The following is a 19755-nucleotide window of genomic DNA, read 5'->3' as shown; positions in this document are numbered from 1 at the left end:
CTACACTCAGCATCACAAGGCATCGCTCACAACCTGCGTGATAAGGGCTTTGCTTTTAAATTCAACCCATAAGGGAGAACCGCTGATGAGTTTGGCAAGAACACATAAAAACCAATGCTCTCTAAGGAGTTGAGGATGGAACATCCTCCACCCCGGGGCTGATTCCACAACATTATTATTTAAGTAACATCTTCAGTTCAAAGCTCTGCCTTTAAGATGAAAACAACTTTGAGCAACGCTTTTGACTTTTTGTTTGACTATTTGTGTGATTCTCCTTTGATAGCTTGGCTAAAGGGACACAGGTGTGAAACCTGTGCTGTTTGAGATAAAATGGGAGTTTTCTGTACATCTACCATGTACGATATCAGAAGCTTTACCAAGAATCATAAACACTGTCTCAAGCCAACATGTTCAAATAAGCCTACTTCATATCAGACAGAATGTATGATGTGGCATTTAATTTCCCAGCCAAAAGAGAAGGAGTATGTCTCCTATCCTCTGATTTCTTTCTGTGATAGTGTATCATTGATTTTTTGAGCTCTTTCTGCCTATAAAGCACCTAAAAGAACACAGATGTGGCTCAGGGTTTTTTTGTGTGTTTTTTTGACATTCTGTGTTGTATCATTGGGGATACAGCTAAGGTCAGCCGAGGGAAATCCACTCTGTGCAGCCAGTAATTTCAGTCTAATGAATATAATCTGCAGCTGAAATGGGCATGTGCTTTTCATAATATTTCCCTCCTCCATAGTTATGCTCCTAATTCACATAATTTAGGGAGCACACACTGGAAATACTGCATGGGATGGCATAGAGGAACTAACAGTAATGCACACCCAAAAAAAATGACCTGTGAAATGTGAACTCATGATGTTGTGAAATATTTGAAATGCAATGGAATTATTTTTCTGTTTTCAGCCTTTTTCCCTTTCCAAAACAGTCTCTGATCATAGGTGAATAAAACCAGACTGTGATGTAGGAAGATGTTTGAGCAGAGAAAACCGAGAAAAGGAAAAGGCAAAACTTGAGTTCACCAAAGGATAGCATGAAAAAAAAATAAGAGAGATGGGCATTGGCAGACTGACATTAGAAGGTGAAAAAGCATGCAGCAGAAAAAGAGAGTGACAAAAAGGGAAAGATTTGACAGATAGGAAGCAGAGTACATACTCTGAGATTTAATAGCAACATTCTACCCATACCATAGATCCTTCTGCCTACACCTCGACAAGGCACCATCTGTCATGGGCTCGTTACATCCGACCATTCCATCGTTACATCTCAACCCGGCTTAAAAAACATAAGACCTGAGGAGAGGAGAAGGAAACTTCAGGTTGATGATGTTGTTTGATACAGATTTCTAGAACAATATACCATAATAATAACCAGTTCTGGGACATACAATAGTAGACACTGGTCTTACATCATTGCACCCATTTGAATATCATTACAAGTGGAACTGACTCAAAAAGCACAGTTACAGTACAGTTTTTCTAGTTTTATTTTTATAACATGACCCGCGGGCACCTTAGGTAGTCCACGAGGAGCTACCAGGTGGCACCTGGTACCAAGTTGGTGACCCCTGGTTTAGATTTATTCCGCCTGCTCTACAGTAGATGAACACACTTGATCTCTGCAACGACGACAGAGAAACTGTCTTACACTTTGTAAAACTGGTTTATACGCTGGGCTTTATTTCTGTGAAATACCAAAAATGTGTCACTTAAGATTTACCCACCTTAGCAATTAAGGGACTAAGGACAGAACATTCACCTAGGCCAGGCAAATATAAATCAAGCAGACCTGCAAATTCCTGAGTTGTTTGTAACCATTTTTGATTAATGTCTGCTGGCCAAGTCTCAAAACAATCATTCCTGCCTAGATTAATGGCTTGCTCTAAGCACTGATGCATGCTAAACTAGATGGGTTTCATGATGGGGGCTGTCAGAGGGCTTTGAACAGGGAGACAAAATCAACAATTTATTATGAATCTGTTCTAATTCGTTTATATTACCAAGAATCTCCCCATGGGAACCGGATGCTGGGTTTGATGACAGGGCATCAGTGTTACTTGGCTTTTGTGAGTGAGCGTTACAACCAGTGGCACACCTTAAAGAAGTGAAAGAACCAAATGTATTTTCTCTGAATGTTAAGCACAAATGGTGTAAGAGATACTGTACCTGGTTTCTCTGAGAAGCTGCTTCTATTTTCTTTTCTTTTTTTACTCTGTGCTGCAGGGCAGGGCTCTTTCCTTTTTTCAAAATTAGAATTAATAAAAGAGAAGTGAGCTTATCACTCTTGACATATCACCCCCATCATTCCTCTTAAAAAATGCATAATGGAACCTTTTGAAGAGACATAAAAAACAAGCTTCAAATACTTTTCACCAGGCCTTTGATATCAAAAAAAAAGTTAACCTGTGTTTTATCGCTGTCGACATCAATTTCCCAAACTAATATCACCAAATTCTACCTGTTTTTTTGTTTTTTTATCACATACAGCCACTGTCAGGTTTCCATGACAATTTTTTCCATCAAAGCTACCACGTACACAGTCTTCATCACAGATACTGGCTCCTATATTGAATGACAGCCTCCATGGTCTTTCATAATTAACAAAATAATACGCTGAATGAAAACTGTCGGCCACGGTATTTAAGTCCCATCTCTGCTGAGGTCAGATCCCGAAAAGTCCATGGGGTTTCATTACAAAACTATAATGTTTTCTTTCTTGGCGTAATCAAGTCACAGGGGTCAATTTTAATCTTAACTTTCTAAAGTATTCCTGACCCCATATAACCCCCTCTGTCATGATCGACTGGTGTTTTCCAAAGTTGGAGTGGCTGTGTGCTCAGGTTGGGAACATTTCCTGAAAGTGTAACTCCGTGGTGTGGTGTAAAAACACAGACATAACAGGCAACAGATCAGCACAGGTGGGGAATAAGGAAACCGTCAACAGATCACAAGAAGACAAAATGTGAGACACATAAGGGAGATAATACTTTTAAAAATGACACATTGTCATTATGCGCTGCTAAATGTGCAACCACCTCAGGAACCACATAATAAAATGTCAGACGTGGCAGTGGTTGGTACTGATGGTGAGACGGCCAGGTGTGAACACCGAGGCTTTTACAACATGACAAATATTAATTATCAAACACTGAGTGGTGAGAAATAAAGGTGATACCTAAGTGTTAGCAGCTCTGCTGCCTGTTGTAGTCAATAAGCGCCTGCATGTTTCTGCTGCTGCCGTTGGTGAAGAAGACAGCAGTAAAAAAAGTCATGAACCTCCAGTGGACAAGTCAGATGAGGGTGAAGAACTATTTAATCTCCAAGTTTTATTTGTCAGGAAGTTTAGTCAGACAAATGTTGATGATCCCATTACAGAAACTACATTTACATCAGAAAAGGTCTCCATTCTTAACCCACCTGCTAAGGTGTAACTTGTTGCTGGTCCAGAGTAAACAGAAAGTGCTGACTGTTGTCTGTTTTTCTAATGGTAAATAACGATTTTGTAGTAATTACAGGCTCATACGTGTGCACAGTCATGTTGTTCTCAGGCTTCACACACTGACATCAGGATGTTGTCAGAACGTCCGTCAGCTGTATGCCATTTTGTGTGGTCACCGGAGATACATTCAGGCTGCGATTCAATACTAGCTGTAAAAAGTTTGAAGTATGAAGTGAGTGTAAACCCGGAGTATAAAACACCATCAGGTTAATAATGTGCTTCATGGGATATAAATAATGCTTCTTAGGTCAGGCAAGTCTGTTAGCTTGTTGTCAGAATAGCTTGGTCATATAGTACTACTCAGATTGATATAGCGCTCAGCTCCCACGTATCTCTGGTGCTGCACTCCTGTAAAGATATTTTTTTATTATTTATATTTGTTTTATTATATACTTTGTTTTTTGTGCACACCCCCCTTTCAAATCATGTCCAAATTTATTGTACAGCACTTCCATTTTGATTCGTCTGGACCCACATCACTCAGCATAGATGGTAATACCTGCACAGAATTCCAAGCCCCAACACCATCCGGCCTTTGTTTTAGTTTCAATGGCAGCCTTTTTGGTTTGGCAGTCTGCTTTTATCTTTGTACCTGCCGCATTCATGCAGACAACACCGATTTAGACTTTTAATGACACATTCTATTCCATTGACTGGCATGAGGCAGAGTTGGATGAGGGAACCAGTGATGCTGCCCCTGTTGTTGATTGATGAACCAGATAAACACGTCAGAGAAATGATTTCAGATGGTGTCCATATGGTTTGATGGGCGTTAACTACACAAAACCATGAACACCTGGAAATAAGTTCAGCTAAAACAGGTCGGGAATAAATGTCAAAAAAATGTGTGGGAATTGATATTTCGTATGAAGTCATAAAGGACGAAGGACACAAAGTTAAGGTGGACGCACTAAAAAGACAGACCAGAGAAAAAATACATTTTGTGTTGATGTTAAATTTGTCAGAAAGGCAAAAAAGGAGAGAAGAGACAAGGCAGGATAAGGAGAAAAGGCTATTGATGGGGATAGCGGGTGGTGTGGCTGTTCTGTCAGTCTTGGCACATCGTTACTCTCATTACAGTTTCACTCCCTGGCTCTAGCCTGCTCTTTGGTCCTCCCCCTCGGCTAGCCCTGGAGCAGGGATCCATTCAGCCCAGCCCTCCTGTCAACACGAGCCCAGCTCAGCAGCTCTGGCCCAGGCATCTGTCAGCCCACACAGTCCCCTGTCAGCCATAGGCTATTGGCCAGTCCATATTGGCACAGCACAGCAGGCCAGCAAAGACTATAATATAGCACAGCGGCACATCCATCAACAAAGCTGAGGGCAAAACAGTGCACAACAGCAACTGAGGCATCCATCACATCCAAGACCTTTTGTAATCCCAGCCCTGGTCTCTGAAGGGACTGATAAACAACAATGCCACTTTGTACCAAAAGTACATTTAACAAGCCTTTTTGTTTACAAGCATCAGCAAATATTTGCTGTTAGCCTGTTAGACTGTATACCCTGCTAAGGATAATGAGCTTTAAGAGGATTCTGGGAAAAGGCTGAAAACATGCAAATACTGTGTGTGTGTGTGTGTGATTATAATAATTTAGTGTTTTCTTGTCAAATATTGAAGAAAAATATATCACACGGTTTAATAAAATCACACCACAGTTGCTGCACGGCACAGAGAGCTGCTGCAAGTTAATAGCATGAATTTTCATTAAGAATCACTCAGCTGTAGCTCACTGTTTCAATCAAATCCACTTCCCTGCAGTGGACTTGTTGCATACATCTCCTGTTCTTCTTTATTCTGGTCCAGCAGTACTCCAGCACAGGAGAAACAGAAGTACACAGCGAGTACACACCTTGACAGCTATTCTGTTAGAGTAAGGCAGAAGCTGCAGGAAGACAACTGCTATGACAAGGACTTTCTCCACATCTCACACCCATGCTTATTAGTAGGAACAGGAAATAGGTTTGGCTGAGCATGTGCTACACTGTACACCAGCCTGCGCTACGGAGCTGTTCCCAGGACCCTTTAGGAAGTTCAACACAGCTCAGGGGGGTCGAATGTCAAGGCTTAGAACTTTACGGACCTGAGGAACCAATCCAGTAATGCCAATCAAATCAAAGTGCATCTTTCATTCTTTGCCAGTGCAAAATAGATATTATTTTATTTCCCTCTGTGCTGAGGGTCCAGGACACTTCACCGATCGTAGTAACATCAGCCAACAATCCTCAAGTTTTCGTTTTACACTCACAAATACATTTAAATAAAATAGGTGCATGTCTTCTGAATGACTAATGGTTATATAATTAAAGTGAGTGCTCGGTTTTGGAACATATTCTCTTTTAACTTTCTTCTAACTTTGGTTTAAATCCATATTACAATGTCATATCTAACAACAGGGTTTGGATCCACGGCATTGTTCCTGTAAAGAGCTGTTGTCCGTGCCATCAATGATGATTTGAACGGTTACATTTGAGTGACAGCTCAGTGCTTTGTCTAACAGTGGGGCGTTATTTTTACCACAGTCGTCTCGAAACATGGACAGGTTCTTTCCAGTCCATCCTGGTTTGAAACCCAGTTTTTCTCTTTTTGACCAAGCCGTTTGAATTACCTCATCTCTTACACACTGACAAATAAGTCTCTTTATGTGTCTCAGTGCTGTGATTTGATTGGCTGATTAGCATACCAGGAGGCGAGGGATGCTACATTACATTAATTTTTTTATCTGTTGTTTGACGCATATGGAGCACCGGACAGTGACCATTAACAGAAAGGTGGTTGTACAGAATCATTTGGATGGTTAATGGTTCCAGCTCATCTGAGAAGTGTGTGCGGGATCCACACTCACAGCATGAGTGATATTCACAGTTAAGACGACGATGTCTCACCAACACAGAAGGTTTAATTGGGAGGAAGAAATTAAAACTTGTTTTTTAACATTTCACTTCATTTTCATGTTCTGTGCTGTGACCCACACTCTGACACTTAGCCCAGAATCTTGGCAGCACACCCAGGTTTGTTGTGATGGGTTTTTTTGTTTTTTTTTTTGTTTTTTTTTTTTGTTTTTTTTTTTCAAAAAACTTTTGGAAAGTTTAGTTTGGTCGCTGGAAAGATGGGAAAAGGTTCAATAGTAAGCCAAAAATACAATGCCAGATCTCACAAAAATGTACAAATAAAGCTTATTGTAAAGTAAAAATCCTTTCTACAACCACTAACTTTGAAAAAAATGAAATGAAATGAAATTAATATGCTGCCCTGCGATCGACTGGACCGGTGGCTGCTGGGATTGGCTCCAGATTCCACACAAGCCTGAAAAGTAAAGCGTGGCATTAGATGAATAAATGACTATATTAAATTCCTACAGTACGTGACTCACTTCTTAACTTGTCAATGATATAAAAAAAAATGTATGGATTTAATTTTTAAATATAGGATTCTAAAAAAGCACCATATCTATCTGCTCCCAAAACTTTTTCCAATATTGGACCATAGCCCCATTTTGAACATCAGATATCATCATTATCATTTTTATTAATCTACTATGAACTTATCTGGTTAAGTCCCTGGCAGGGTAAGTTTTGGACAATTCATCCGCCCAGCAAAGATTTAAAATTTCAATAACAGCTTGACGCTGCCAAATGTAAGGCACTGTGGTTGTGGTCAGTTATCTCTTTATTGTTAATGTAACTCCTAACTCATTAGCTAATGACATTATTCGTGAAATAATTTTTGTTCATTAATTTTCTAAAATGTCACCCTTTAATAACACTCAATCTGCAAGGATTAACTTTGACTTATTGTGATTGGACCACTGGTCCGCAGTGACATGGACGCCATGTTGCTTCAACAGTTACATTTGCTAATTGTCTCCAGAAAGCGATGTGTCAGATCTTTATTTATGTGTGTGTGCGTGTGTGGCCCGGTGTGTGCGTGGGTTCTAAATCGACAGAGGAATCCAGGATATCTGAGTGTAATATTAGATGCCAGATGAAGTAGGGTGTTGATTAGTGTTGTTATTAATACTGCTGGAGGTCACAGCTGAAAGGCATCAGTGTACACAGTCTGAGAATTGAAGAGGAGGATGAAGTGAAGGGCTGCGTCTTCTAACGTCACCTCAGTTTTGTTTTGTTTATTTTAATTCAAGTTGTTGTGAATATTCTGTAATAGGTTTGGCTCACTAAAGATACATACATATTATACATATTTATTTATTTATTTAACTGAAGTAGAATAATCCATCCCAGGGACCATCAACATTTTTGGGGGCAGGTACCCCTACCATATAAATCCTTTTTGACATTCAGTAGAGTTGCAGATCTTCAATGGGCCACATCCCACCTGTTGAAAACCCCTGATTTTATGTGAGTTCTATTCCTGCAGTGTCATGTAACTGACGTTTCACTGTTTATTTTCTGATCAATAAGTCAGAGACGCCAACTTCTCTCCTCAATTTTGAATCATATTGACCAGCTGTGGCTTCACTCGGCAAACATATTAAAATCTATACACTCCCTGACTCCGTACCACTGAGGAAGTAACCCCGGCACTGATGCTTTAACCAAACATTGATTGCTGTAAATTAAGGAAAATCTATAAATCCCACCATATACAGTATCTGATGGAAACCTCCCAGTCACATAGTGTGTGTGTTATTAGGTGTAAATAAAGATATATGTGGAGTCAGGATCATGAGGTCATAGATCATTAATTTAAATTTAAATTCACACCACGACCGTTTCATCTGCGTGCTCATTCTTCACTAGTGGCACTTTAGGAAAACAAAAAGCTCCAGCGTTGCGGTGGAGTTCGGCCTCAAGAAGGCAGTAGGAAAATTGTTTTGTGAAAAATGTGCTCTAGTGGACTGTGAATTAAATATATGTGGACGAAGTCACTCCTGTTTCCCACACAGGCTCGTTCAGCACTGGGATGTAGATTGTGCTGCTGCTGCACTTGATTAAAAAAGGTGAAGTTTCTTTCTTTATTTACAAGAGTCCATGAAGAGTGTTTCTTTTTAATTTGCTACACACTCTTTATTTACAAGAGTCCATGAAGAGTCACAAGTGTTTCTTTTTAATTTGCTACACATGTGCACTTAACTCTGAATCAATACAAGAGTTGTTTAGTTAATGCTTGAAGGTTGAATTGTTGTCTGCCTCTAACGCTGACTCAACATGTTACTCAGATTACAGTTCACTCTGTCACACCAGATTTTTTTTTATCATGCTTATACAATCAATTTAATTTAAGGGCTGAAATCTGATTAATCACTGGGTAGCTTTAGACAAATTATAATTAATCGTGATTAATCAAGATCATAAAACACTCAAATGGCTTCATGTATTTCACTTTTTTCTGTTTTTATTTTTATTTATTTTTCTGTCATGGTTTGTGATTGATCCAAATGGTGAAATTATGAAATGTTAGAAAAAAACATATGCAAATGTGCATCTTAATGCTGGCTTGTAGAATGCATCAAGACTTGGTTGAAGGTTGGTTTTTTTTGGTTTTTTTTTGGTAAAAAAAGAACTTCATGTCTGTTTTATCTGCAGAGCAGGACTTAGCAGCTACATCTGTTAACTGATGTTTTTGATTTCACAAGAAGCGAGTTCTTGACAAGAATATTAAAATAAACTTCTGATGCTTTGAGCATATATTTTGTTCTACTCTTGTAGTGCCGCGGTCCATCGTTCTTTGATGTCTGCCAGAGGATTCTGTCAGAATAATCTGTGGAATCTAGAACCACTGCACTTCGGTTACAAATCATTGAACACAGTGTATTTTCTGGACCGTGCTCCAAGACAAGAAACATCACAGTGTTACCAGCTGCGTCACCAGATCTGGCATCCAGCTCCCACTGGGTGTCAGTCTGAGGTGACTGCTCCACTGTTGTGCACCAACCGGGGTCACCTGCCAAAGTCATGCCCACTTTGCTGCCTTGCTAATCTACTCTCTTGTACCTTAGATCACTACAAAGCAGTGTGCACAGCCAGGGCTCGGAAAGTCAGTGGAATTTGCATGTTAGTCACATCTACTGTCGCCTTGCATTACAGCTGATATTCATTCTCATTGATTCCAATGCCTCACATTTACATTTATTCATTAGGCAGATGCTCATCTCCCTTCTCTCCTGTGAACGACTTTTCAGCCCAGGCTTCTTGGTGTAATTCTCCCAGAGTATGCAGCAAAAACAAAAAAAAGCCACAGAATTCTCATTCACATTAGTAAATGACTGAAGATTAAACTAGTTGTGATTACCAGATAATTAAGTAACAAATAAAAAGTACATTTGTGGAATGGGGTGTGAAAAAAAGGGAGGAAAAAATAAAATACAAATATGTTAAGATTTCTTAGAATGGAAAGAGATGCTCAATACATTCTATTTTGTTTGTTTGTCTTTGTCACTTGCAGCATATACTGTATGTGAATAAATGCCATGTGATGTACGACTCGTCTTATTAAGACTGGCTCATATTTAGAACTTGAAGTAAGTTCAAGATCAATGCTGAGCCGTGGTCTCCTCTGAAAAAAGTGAAAAAGTCATCAGAAAAGTGTGGGTCATTGACGCGTCATTGTGTTTCTTTACTACAACATCAGCACCTCTGCAGCAGCTTTGCACTTTTTAAGGTCGTTATCAAAGGTTGCCCGTTCCTAAAATTAACATTGTGTCAAAAACAGAACTTTTAGAGGCAGAAAACTGCATTTTGAAATTACTCTGATTCATCACCAATTTTTCTGGTCTTGGTAAAAACATATTGTGATGAGTGTGATTGGACCAACGGAAATGTCAATTTCAGAAATTCAGATTTCTTCAGGTTTTTTTTCTTTCTTACTCTCTTACCTTTGTCCCACTAAACCTCATCATTCTTGCTCTGCCCACAGGTGTTATGTTGATGACAAAGTGTCCAAGGTGGCTTGGCTCAATCGATCCAACATCATCTTTGCCGGCCAGGACAAATGGTCCCTGGACCCCAGAGTAGATCTGGTCACCAAAGGACAGCTGGAGTACAGCCTTCGCATACAAAAGGTAACGGAGTGGAGAGAGTGGATAAAAGGACAGAAATGCACCACAAAGTACCATCAATGTAGTGGGTACTACAAGGAGATGATTGATTTTCATTAGGATAGTATATGTATATATGATTCCCCAGTTGAAAAACATTAAAACATTTTTGCATATTGAACCATGAAAAACATTTGATCACATAATGACGTGTGCTGTTAAAATACAGTATGTATCAACTTTATTATAATTACATTTTTTGTGTCCTACTGAGGCACTAACAGAAAATATATTTCTATTAAATAAATGTTTATATTTAAAGACCTTATTGTCCTTATAATAATAACAATAATAATAATCATCATCAATAATAATAATAAAAATAACAATTATTAGTATTATTATTCAGTTGGAACACCATGTCCAAGTCAGTAACTTGGTGATTAACCCAAAGACTGACAGCAACTGAATATACTGAAAAAAATTCACTCACTGTATTACCAAGTAGTCAGTGTCTGAATATTTACACCACAAAGAAGGCATCTTTGGAAGCAAATGGCTCTCTTGTACTGTCATAAACAAATGAAGAGATAAGTGAGAGCGTAAGTGAAAGGAGTAAAGTTGTCTCTCTGTTGATTATGGTTCCAAAAAACAGTGAATGCAAGGTTCTAGTACCAGTCCTGGCACAGTCTCATCTTGTCTGAGTGTAGACATTAGCAGTGTGTGTTAGCGTTTGTTACAGACAGATGGAAATCAATTTGAAGTGAAAGAGACTATTGTCACTGTGCCCGAAACTAAAGTGCGACTATTTGTTTATTCTGCTCCTGTGAGGAGTCCGTCAAAAAAGGGGCGAAAACCAAACAAAGTTAAAGGGAATGAAATTTGGAGCCAATATTTTTAAGTGTCTGAAAACAGTGCAGAGAAGAGTCTGAATTCTCAGGTTTGCACTTATTGTGTCTGAAATCACTTGTTAGCACAGTTAATGAGCTGCTAAGAGAAGCGCTGCCGGTGGCTGCTGAGCTGCAGGTTTTTCACTCGCTGGTGGAAAAACATAAGGTTTTTTTTCCTCCTTTATTATGAATAATTTTGTGCAAAAACAGAATGTTTTTAGAAAAATCAGAAAAATTATTGTTTTTTCTATTGCTAAGAACCAAATTATTGAGATTGAGGAATTTTAATATCTGTATATATATATATATATATATATATATATATATATATATATATATATGTAACTGAACTAGAATAATCCATACCAGGGATAGTCAACATTTTTTCACCAGGGACCCCTACATTATAAATCCTTTCTGACATTTTTGAACCCCCTACAGTAGCGTTGCAGATCTTCAATGGACCACGTCCCACCTGTTGAAAACCCGGGATATACTAATTGTGGATGGAATTAATGAAAGTCACTGTCGTTGTGTAGGTGGATGTGTACGATGAGGGCTCCTATACCTGCTCCATACAGACCAAGCAGCAGTCCAAGACTTCACAGGTCCATCTTATCGTACAAGGTAAGAATTTTTATACAATATTAACTAAAACGGGGAGTAGAACCATATATTTTACGAGTATATATATCCAGGGTTCTTATAAATAAATGGACTAAACTAACCACATGTCACATCCTACAGAAACCTAACTACATTTAGTCACATTCCAGGAGATATTTCAAATGTGACAGCCGTCATTGTCCAACAACCCAGACGTCACTGTCACATTCCCTCTATGGTATCTGCAGCCTTTTCTCTGAATACCTTCCTTCACAAAGAGCCCAGCAGCAAAGCTTTTTCATCTTTGAGTTCAAATTAATCTTTAAGTGCACTGGAAAGCCTTCAGTGGCAACTGTCAATTGCAAAAGGCATTTGTTGATCACGTATAGAGATAGCAAGAGAGTGAGAGGGAACGATGATCAGCGGTAAAGTACAGGGAGGATGTTGCTGCAGCATTTAAGCCCAGGAGCTGCTTTTTCAAATCACATTTTAAGGAACATTTTTCCAGCTTTTTAAAGGTTACATTCCAGGTTTGAAAGCTATAAATTATGAGACAAAGCAAAGAGCTCCACCGTCATCAGACTGTACCTCAGAGAACTGGTTACAATATGAGCCATATAAACCTTTCTGGCTTTGTTTTCATTTGGCAGTTTTTCCCTGTAGATACAGGAAGTTAAATACCGTTCATTAAGAATAAAATGCTTACAAATGCCATGTGGATACAAATGTTAGGATAAGACACAAAAATGGGCCACAGGAGTTTAGAAAGTCGATCCCGGTGGACATTAGGCAGAAGTCACTCTGGCCTGATGTGCAGTGAAGTGTTTTGTTTTCACGATCGCACCAATCGTCCTGGTCGTCGTGACAATCCCTCGCCCACCGTTTCCCAAAGTAACGACCGGTGGATCTGCTGGTTTAATCCCAAGCAGTTGTCCGTGGTGACAGTTTCCCCGTATTTTCATATCCTTTGTAGTGCTCCGCCGTGCTTCATACGCCGTTGGCGTTCTCGCCTGTGTGGTCACAAAATGCCCAATTATGCAAACAAACAAGGTTGGGCCTCCGCAAATCACTCCTTAAATCTTTGTAAGTAAACCCCACAGAAAAACAACGGCAGAGATTGTCATCCACGTCGCCGCGGGAGCAGAGACCAGACTGTGATCATCACATTAGAACAGAGGTTTTATTTGGACAAACGTCACCACAGTACGTCGGAGCCTATTATCTTAACCGGCCTTGGCATCATTCTAATAGAAAAAGGTTGGACCCGTTCTCGAAAGACTGTTTTAAAACAAAAAAATAAAAAGTACCATACAGCTATAAAAGTTTCTGTGTCCAATTATAGATCTGCCTCTGTCAGTTAACACAGTTATTATTGTCACTCATCATGTATTTCATTAACTCTCCACCACTGCAGTATTATCCGTAGTCACAGAAGTCCACCCACTCCTTCCCCAAAGATTTCACATCATCCGATATAGTCGTCTGTTTATTGTCCCCAAAATTAGAACTAACTTCAAAAAAGCACTTTCCAGGTTTTGTGAAACACAGACCATAAAACCCTGGTAAATTCCTCCACGGCTCCCGCCGCTTTTATTTTAAATCAAGAGAAAAGAAGAAGTTTTACGCCACTCTGCCACTGCTTAAGCTTAATTTTTTTACCCCCCATTTTTATGTTGTGTTTTATTACATTTTTAAATCCCGTTTATATGCATCTTTAAGATTGCCCTGGGTGTCTGACGTTTTTTCTATCCCAGCGTTTTGAATAGCCGACTTTAAAAGGCAGAGACTGGAGCACAGAGAAGAATGTGCCTTATCTCACTAAAGTGCTGCTATTAAAGCAGAATTATCATCTGCTGGAAGTGGCTCACTTGTTTACTCTATAATACCTTTTTTTTCTGTATTTAAAATACCTTGTGCTTTTTATCACCTCACTTGCCTCTGTGAAATACTTACACTGCCCTGCAAGAACCAAATTGCCCCCTGAAATTACTCTGCACATATTGTACATACATTAGCCTTTATCAAAACATATTGATGCATATATTTAATGCTTTTAATTCAAAATTGTAAAATCTTATGTTGGTCAAATAATTTACCAAAAAAAAAAGGTCTCTAGTATAACAACAAACCATCAATCATCACGCGAAATGTCTAGTAATTAATAAAATGAATGCTGCGGTGTTATCACGAGATACTGACCAAACTTTTTCCAAAGTGTGTGAGCACTCTGCAACTAAAACTTTCCTATCAAAAAGTTATCTACTTGATATTTGATTTGACACACTGTTAGTTTTGATTTTGCTGTTACATCATTTCAACAATATACATTATTAAGAATGCATTACACAAAGTCACTGCATTCGTTTCTGTCCAAATCTGCACTTACAGTAGGATTGCAATTTGCATCCAGGCTGTGAGTGTTGGATCGCTGCTGTTGGTCGTCTGAAACAGACACCAAAGATTCTCATTAGGGCTGAGGTCCAAACTCGCTGACTCGTGTCTTCTGAACCTCTTTGTCATAATTTAAGCTCAGTGAATCCTCTAAATGTCAGCTTGGAATATGACCGTGTCATTATTGAAGTAGCATTCACTGCAAAACCGGCTGATTGCTTCATCCTCCTCTTACCCTGGTGTTTCCATCAGTCTGAAACTGAAAGAAATTGGAATCCTGACCTTTCACCTTCCCTCCAAACTCCAAAAATATAAATTCAAGAACGTCAGAATTCAGTGATAATTAATATACAACTGCCATTAATTACTTCATTTTAATCAGTCTTATTTGAACACCATGTGTTTCTTCAGTGATGTTTACAGTCTCTGTTTACAGACAGTCTTTTTGTTTTGTTTTTACACCCGTTTTCTCCAACAGAGCGCCACCATGCTACTCTGATGGTGGGTGATAATGATTTCATTCAGGAGTAAACACAATTTAAATTAGCATTAATCATGGTGTTACTGAAAACAATAATTTAATAAACCACGGATGAGAAAACACCAAACTGCAGTGCAATGCTTTTTGGAAGAATTTATTTTTAAATGAAATAATGTTGAATTGTTTTTTTGTTTGTTTGTTTTCCTTAATAAATGCATCGAGGTTTGATGTAGATTTCAACCAGTTGACCTGAAATTGTCCCAAACCTCAAGTCCTAATCTGGTCTCAAAGTCTTTTGTGGGCAGATCTGAAGTCAACTCTTGAGTCTTTGTGCGACTCAAGGCCTCAGACTCGAGGAGACACGATCATGAGCAGCGTTAGTGACTTCTACTATATAACCTAGGAAAAAAAATCCCATTTGTCCTCTTGCAGTTATTAAGGTGTCATCTTCTCCCATTCATGATAAACTATTGTGGGTAGAAAGTGACATTTTAAAGGATTACTGATGTCTACATCACTTCCTCTAGATCTTCTCTTTCAGTTCTTTTCCAATAAAGCCCAAACTCTAAATATGTATACCGAGCTCTGCTGTTATTTCAATAGCCTTCTCGGGAAATTGTCGTACAGCTATCTATGAAATGAAATATCATCCATTCGTATTGTTTAAAGGTCAATACATGAATTGATGCCTCTCTTCAGGGATCCACGGCAGGACATTTTCCTCTACTCTCCAGAATCCATTGTGTACAATTATCTAGTCGTTGATCACAGGAATCTCCTGCATTTACCTTCAGAGGTTCACGGGTCCTCATTCATCACAACTAATACGACGGTTATGGCTGAACATTGATTTTGCTGCTTTCTATCCCAGCTGTTTTGCCCAGTGTTTCTAGCGTCCTGATCATTTTTTGCCCATTCTTGTTCAAATTGTTTTGATATTTTCCCTACTACTGTGTGTAAGCTAAATTATCTCTGTGAGGCTCAACATCTTTCATCTTATTGGCTGTGCTGCTCTCTGTAAATGGATAACTACTGTGATCATCAAATTTACTTTAACAGTGGGACAGTGTGGATGAAATTCAGAAATCAGATGAATCAGACACAAAGATGGAAGACAGATACAGAAATGCTTACAGATGGAATAGATGCAACAATTTCCTCACTAGATTCATTAGTTTTTTGAATGCTCATTACTCCATGTACAATGAACAGGAAGTGTGGCCTTCCTCTTTGGAGTTATTTTTCTATAAGCTGCATAAAACCTAAACCAACCCCTGCAAAACCCAATCAACTCTGCAGGATAATAATTCACCCTGCCTTCCTTTTTTAATGGGTACGAAAATGTTCTGAGCTTCAAATATCGCCCCTGGTTACAGACCCAAAACGGGGCTCACATAACCAAAGCTGACAATTTTCTGCTAGCAGGGACAGGGAAGTAATTGGAAAACAAATGATCAGACGAAATACATTTGCAGTGGATGAGAGAGTGGGGGAATCGAAGGGCCCAGATGACTGGTAGCAAGTGGCAGGGTCACTGGAGCTGCCAAGAATTCCAGTACAGTGACAGGTTTCTCAGCAGAGTTCAGACTGATTTTTGTGAAACGTGGGAGTTTAGCCAAAGGGGGAAGCACCCTTGGTCTCGTTGAATTTCATGTCGAAATTTAAAAATCCAAAAATGAAGTTGGTCATTTAATGAATGATGGTACATTTCCCATGACAATGTCGCAGAGAGGCCTGTGGTCCTATAAACCAAAATAGCTTAACCTTTTAATATCACCTTCACTTTAAATATTCTGCACCAATCATAGAAAAATTGCCAAAATTCAAGTGAATTTGGGAATGTTTATATTTTGGATAAATGAGAAATTTATTATTCCTTGGATGTTGGAAACCAATATGCCTTTATGCTAATATCTGTAGAAAGACGCCTTCGTAGGCAGTGGGAGCGCCTGGGTAAACTTGAACCAGTTCAAGCAAAGAAAAAATTAATCTGGCATATAAAATTTATTTGAGTTTATTTTTTTTTTAGGACAAGTGTAACTACTGTGTTGTCTCTGTTTTTCTATCTACAGATAAACAGAAAAGAAACCTCACTCCGAGTCACAGTCTTAATTGACGTAAAGTCTCTTCTGTCACCATCATTAATTTGCACTAAAATATTTTTTGGCATTTTTTTCAAGGCAAATTTGACATTAAGATCTAAAATTAGGGACGTTATCACCACCAGATTCTGCACAGACGGTCTCATCTGCAGTTTATCACTGGTGCCAATTAAAAACTGTGAGCACATTATCGCTCGCTGGAAAAAAACAAATCCCCCGAGCTTCCGAGTGTAGGATGAGCTTTTTTTCTGAGAGGAAGAATAATATTTATCTTAAGATTAGTACTGATACTTTATGGAGCTTAATTAAAATACATCCGAGTGCACGTTTCATACTCTGCCCTTTAATGAACATGTTGGAATTAATAATGCAGCACGGCTAAAATGTAATGTGCGAGATCATGAGGACTGGCAACGAAAAGATTTTCAGTCTGAGCTTTTCCACTTTGAGCTTTCCCGCGGGCTGATGTTAAAGTTTTATTCTCCCAAATATATTATTATAGTTTATTGCACTACACATAACGAAGTGTCATGGGGTCTTGTTGTTGTTGTTGAACATGAGCAAATAATCCTAAATATAAACCCAATCACCAGCCCTGCATCTTTTTTTTTACAACCACATCCAAATCAGCAGTTAAAGCCAGCACATCCAAATACTCAGTGTTTCATATGATGCAGAGACTGCGGAGCGATTCATCTCAGGGGCTCCGATAATTTCCGTCTCACAGGAGTGGAATTTGTGTATCATTTGGCCCTAAGTGTAAGTGACAGTTTTCCTGCAGCGCTGGACACGGTCAAAATGATCACAGCTTGTTAAACTGTAATTTCCACTAGTAACTAAATGTTTGGTGGTTATCTGATAACTGTGAGCTGTTGCTGCAGTAATAAAAAAGACATAATGGTGAGTAACACAGTCAGTGAGTCAGTCAGTGTGTACAGTGAATGCACTCAAATCACTGGCCACCAGTAAATTAAAAATCATTCTACTGAATCCTGTACCTGATGCTGAGGCCGCAGTAAGAGCTGGATTCTGCCTTACACTGTCATACTGCAAATATATTACAACAAATGAGTGTGTGTGTGTGTGTCAGTCAGGCAGTGACTCCTATAGACTGGTTCAAGGCCCATGTATTCTCTCACTAATGTTCTTTGTATATGTGAAGAAGCCATTGATGTAGATAGCATTCTATTAGAAGGTGTTTTCCTCAAGTAGTTTTTTTTTTTTTTTTCTAGGGTAGTCGACGATGTTTGTAGGACAAAGCCAAACCCCCTAATGCACACATTACAAAAGTGTAGCATTGCAGATACAAGTGTTCTTGACTGCAGTCCACACTGACCATTGACTCTGAAGGCACTCACGACTTTGGTGCAGCAAGAAGGAGAAATATTGCATTTGCTACACTGCCAGAAATTAAGTAATTGAGACATGGAGTAAGGAAAAGGGGTGTGTGTGTGTTTTATATATAGAGAGAGAGAGAGAGAGAAAGAGAGAGCGAGAGAGAGGGCATTGTATGTATAATTCATATATAATTAATTTATAATAAATAATTTCAAATATAGTATTTACAGTATATTTAAAAGACAATATAATTACTTCAATAAGCAACTGTCACTATTTATCTTAAACACATTTAAAACCTTTTTTAAAATCTATCTATTCTCCACTAACTCCACCAACCCTTGCTCAGTCTGTATATTGATGGATTAAATCTTGACTGGTTAAAAACATCAGCATGTGGTGAAGTGGTGGTTTTGTTTGTGAAAACGCCCTCTTCCTGTTTTCACAGTCTACTCTTTAATCTCAATAACTCAGCCGAAGGGACAGAACCCATTTCCTCTCCTGTTAAAAAATGAAAATGCAGCACTTTCCCTTTAGGCTTATCTGTCTCTTTGGCTTTAATTTGCTCCATCCTTATATCAGGGGGCTGGGGTATTAAAGGTGCTAATCTGCTGAACTCTCTGAAGGCGGTCACATGGTTATGAAGAACAGAGACGGAGGGAGGATATGTGCTGGAACTCTCAGGGGTGAGGAGTGACCTGTGGACAGTCACCACCTTTAGCAGTGATATGTTTTCTTAGACTGGCAGAGGGGGTGCCTGGAGGCCCCAGCAGGGGGTTCAAGTATAATTTAAGATGTGGTTTCATGTATTTAGCCTTGGCACAAATTACTGTACATGAAACCACACTAAACCAAGAACAGTTTATTTCTGTCAGTAATTTAGAAAAGCACTAACCAGACCGTTAGTCAAAAGAAGAAACAATTTTTAACATATCATTATGACTTTTATTGTCATAAACTGATGACTTTTTCTCTTATCATCATGACTTTTTCTCGTGAACTAATGACTTTTTATGTTACCACTTTATTCTTCTCATTATTTTCATATTCATTTCATTTTCGTCTCTTTAAAATGGTAAAGAAAGAGACAAAAATATTTTAATCAGTCTACAAACTGGGTTGTATTGACATGTACAAGTATGTGCTGTAGTGTAAATAAATTAAATCTTTGAAGCATCTTAGAAATGCAAAATCTTTAAGTTTTAATTTTTTGATGCCTGGTTTTTCTGCCAGACACAACGTTAGAACTGCTATTAGCTGCTCTCGTTAGCTGCATGCCAACATAGATCAATACATGTTCATTTCTCAAAGAGAATAAAGTAAAGACGACTACAAAACAGCAGCTGTTTATCCAGGACCCTCATGCTCTCACAGCCTTGAACACTCTTTAATTTCTGTCTGAGGTCCAAGTGTTCTGGAGTGATGCTCCGTGGACCTGGATT

At 38.8% G+C, this 19755-nt stretch overlaps 1 protein-coding gene across 3 annotated transcripts in view; it reads left to right on the top strand.

Annotated features, from left to right (window-relative positions):
* Positions 1-19755, top strand: part of lsamp (limbic system associated membrane protein) — a 415526-nt gene that overhangs the window by 338028 nt on the left and 57743 nt on the right. For all 3 annotated transcript variants that reach the window (XM_025054914.1, XM_025054913.1, XM_008308629.3), the window contains 2 exons: positions 10385-10529; positions 11935-12022. In XM_025054914.1, the coding sequence (XP_024910682.1) occupies positions 10385-10529; positions 11935-12022 (233 nt within the window). The remainder of the gene's footprint in view (positions 1-10384; positions 10530-11934; positions 12023-19755) is intronic.

Source organism: Cynoglossus semilaevis, chromosome 4, assembly GCF_000523025.1.
Source record: "Cynoglossus semilaevis isolate Cse_v1.0 chromosome 4, Cse_v1.0, whole genome shotgun sequence".
Taxonomy (NCBI): domain Eukaryota; kingdom Metazoa; phylum Chordata; class Actinopteri; order Pleuronectiformes; family Cynoglossidae; genus Cynoglossus; species Cynoglossus semilaevis.
Note: the sequence above shows the minus strand (reverse complement) of the source record. Positions and strands in the feature narration are given on the sequence as shown.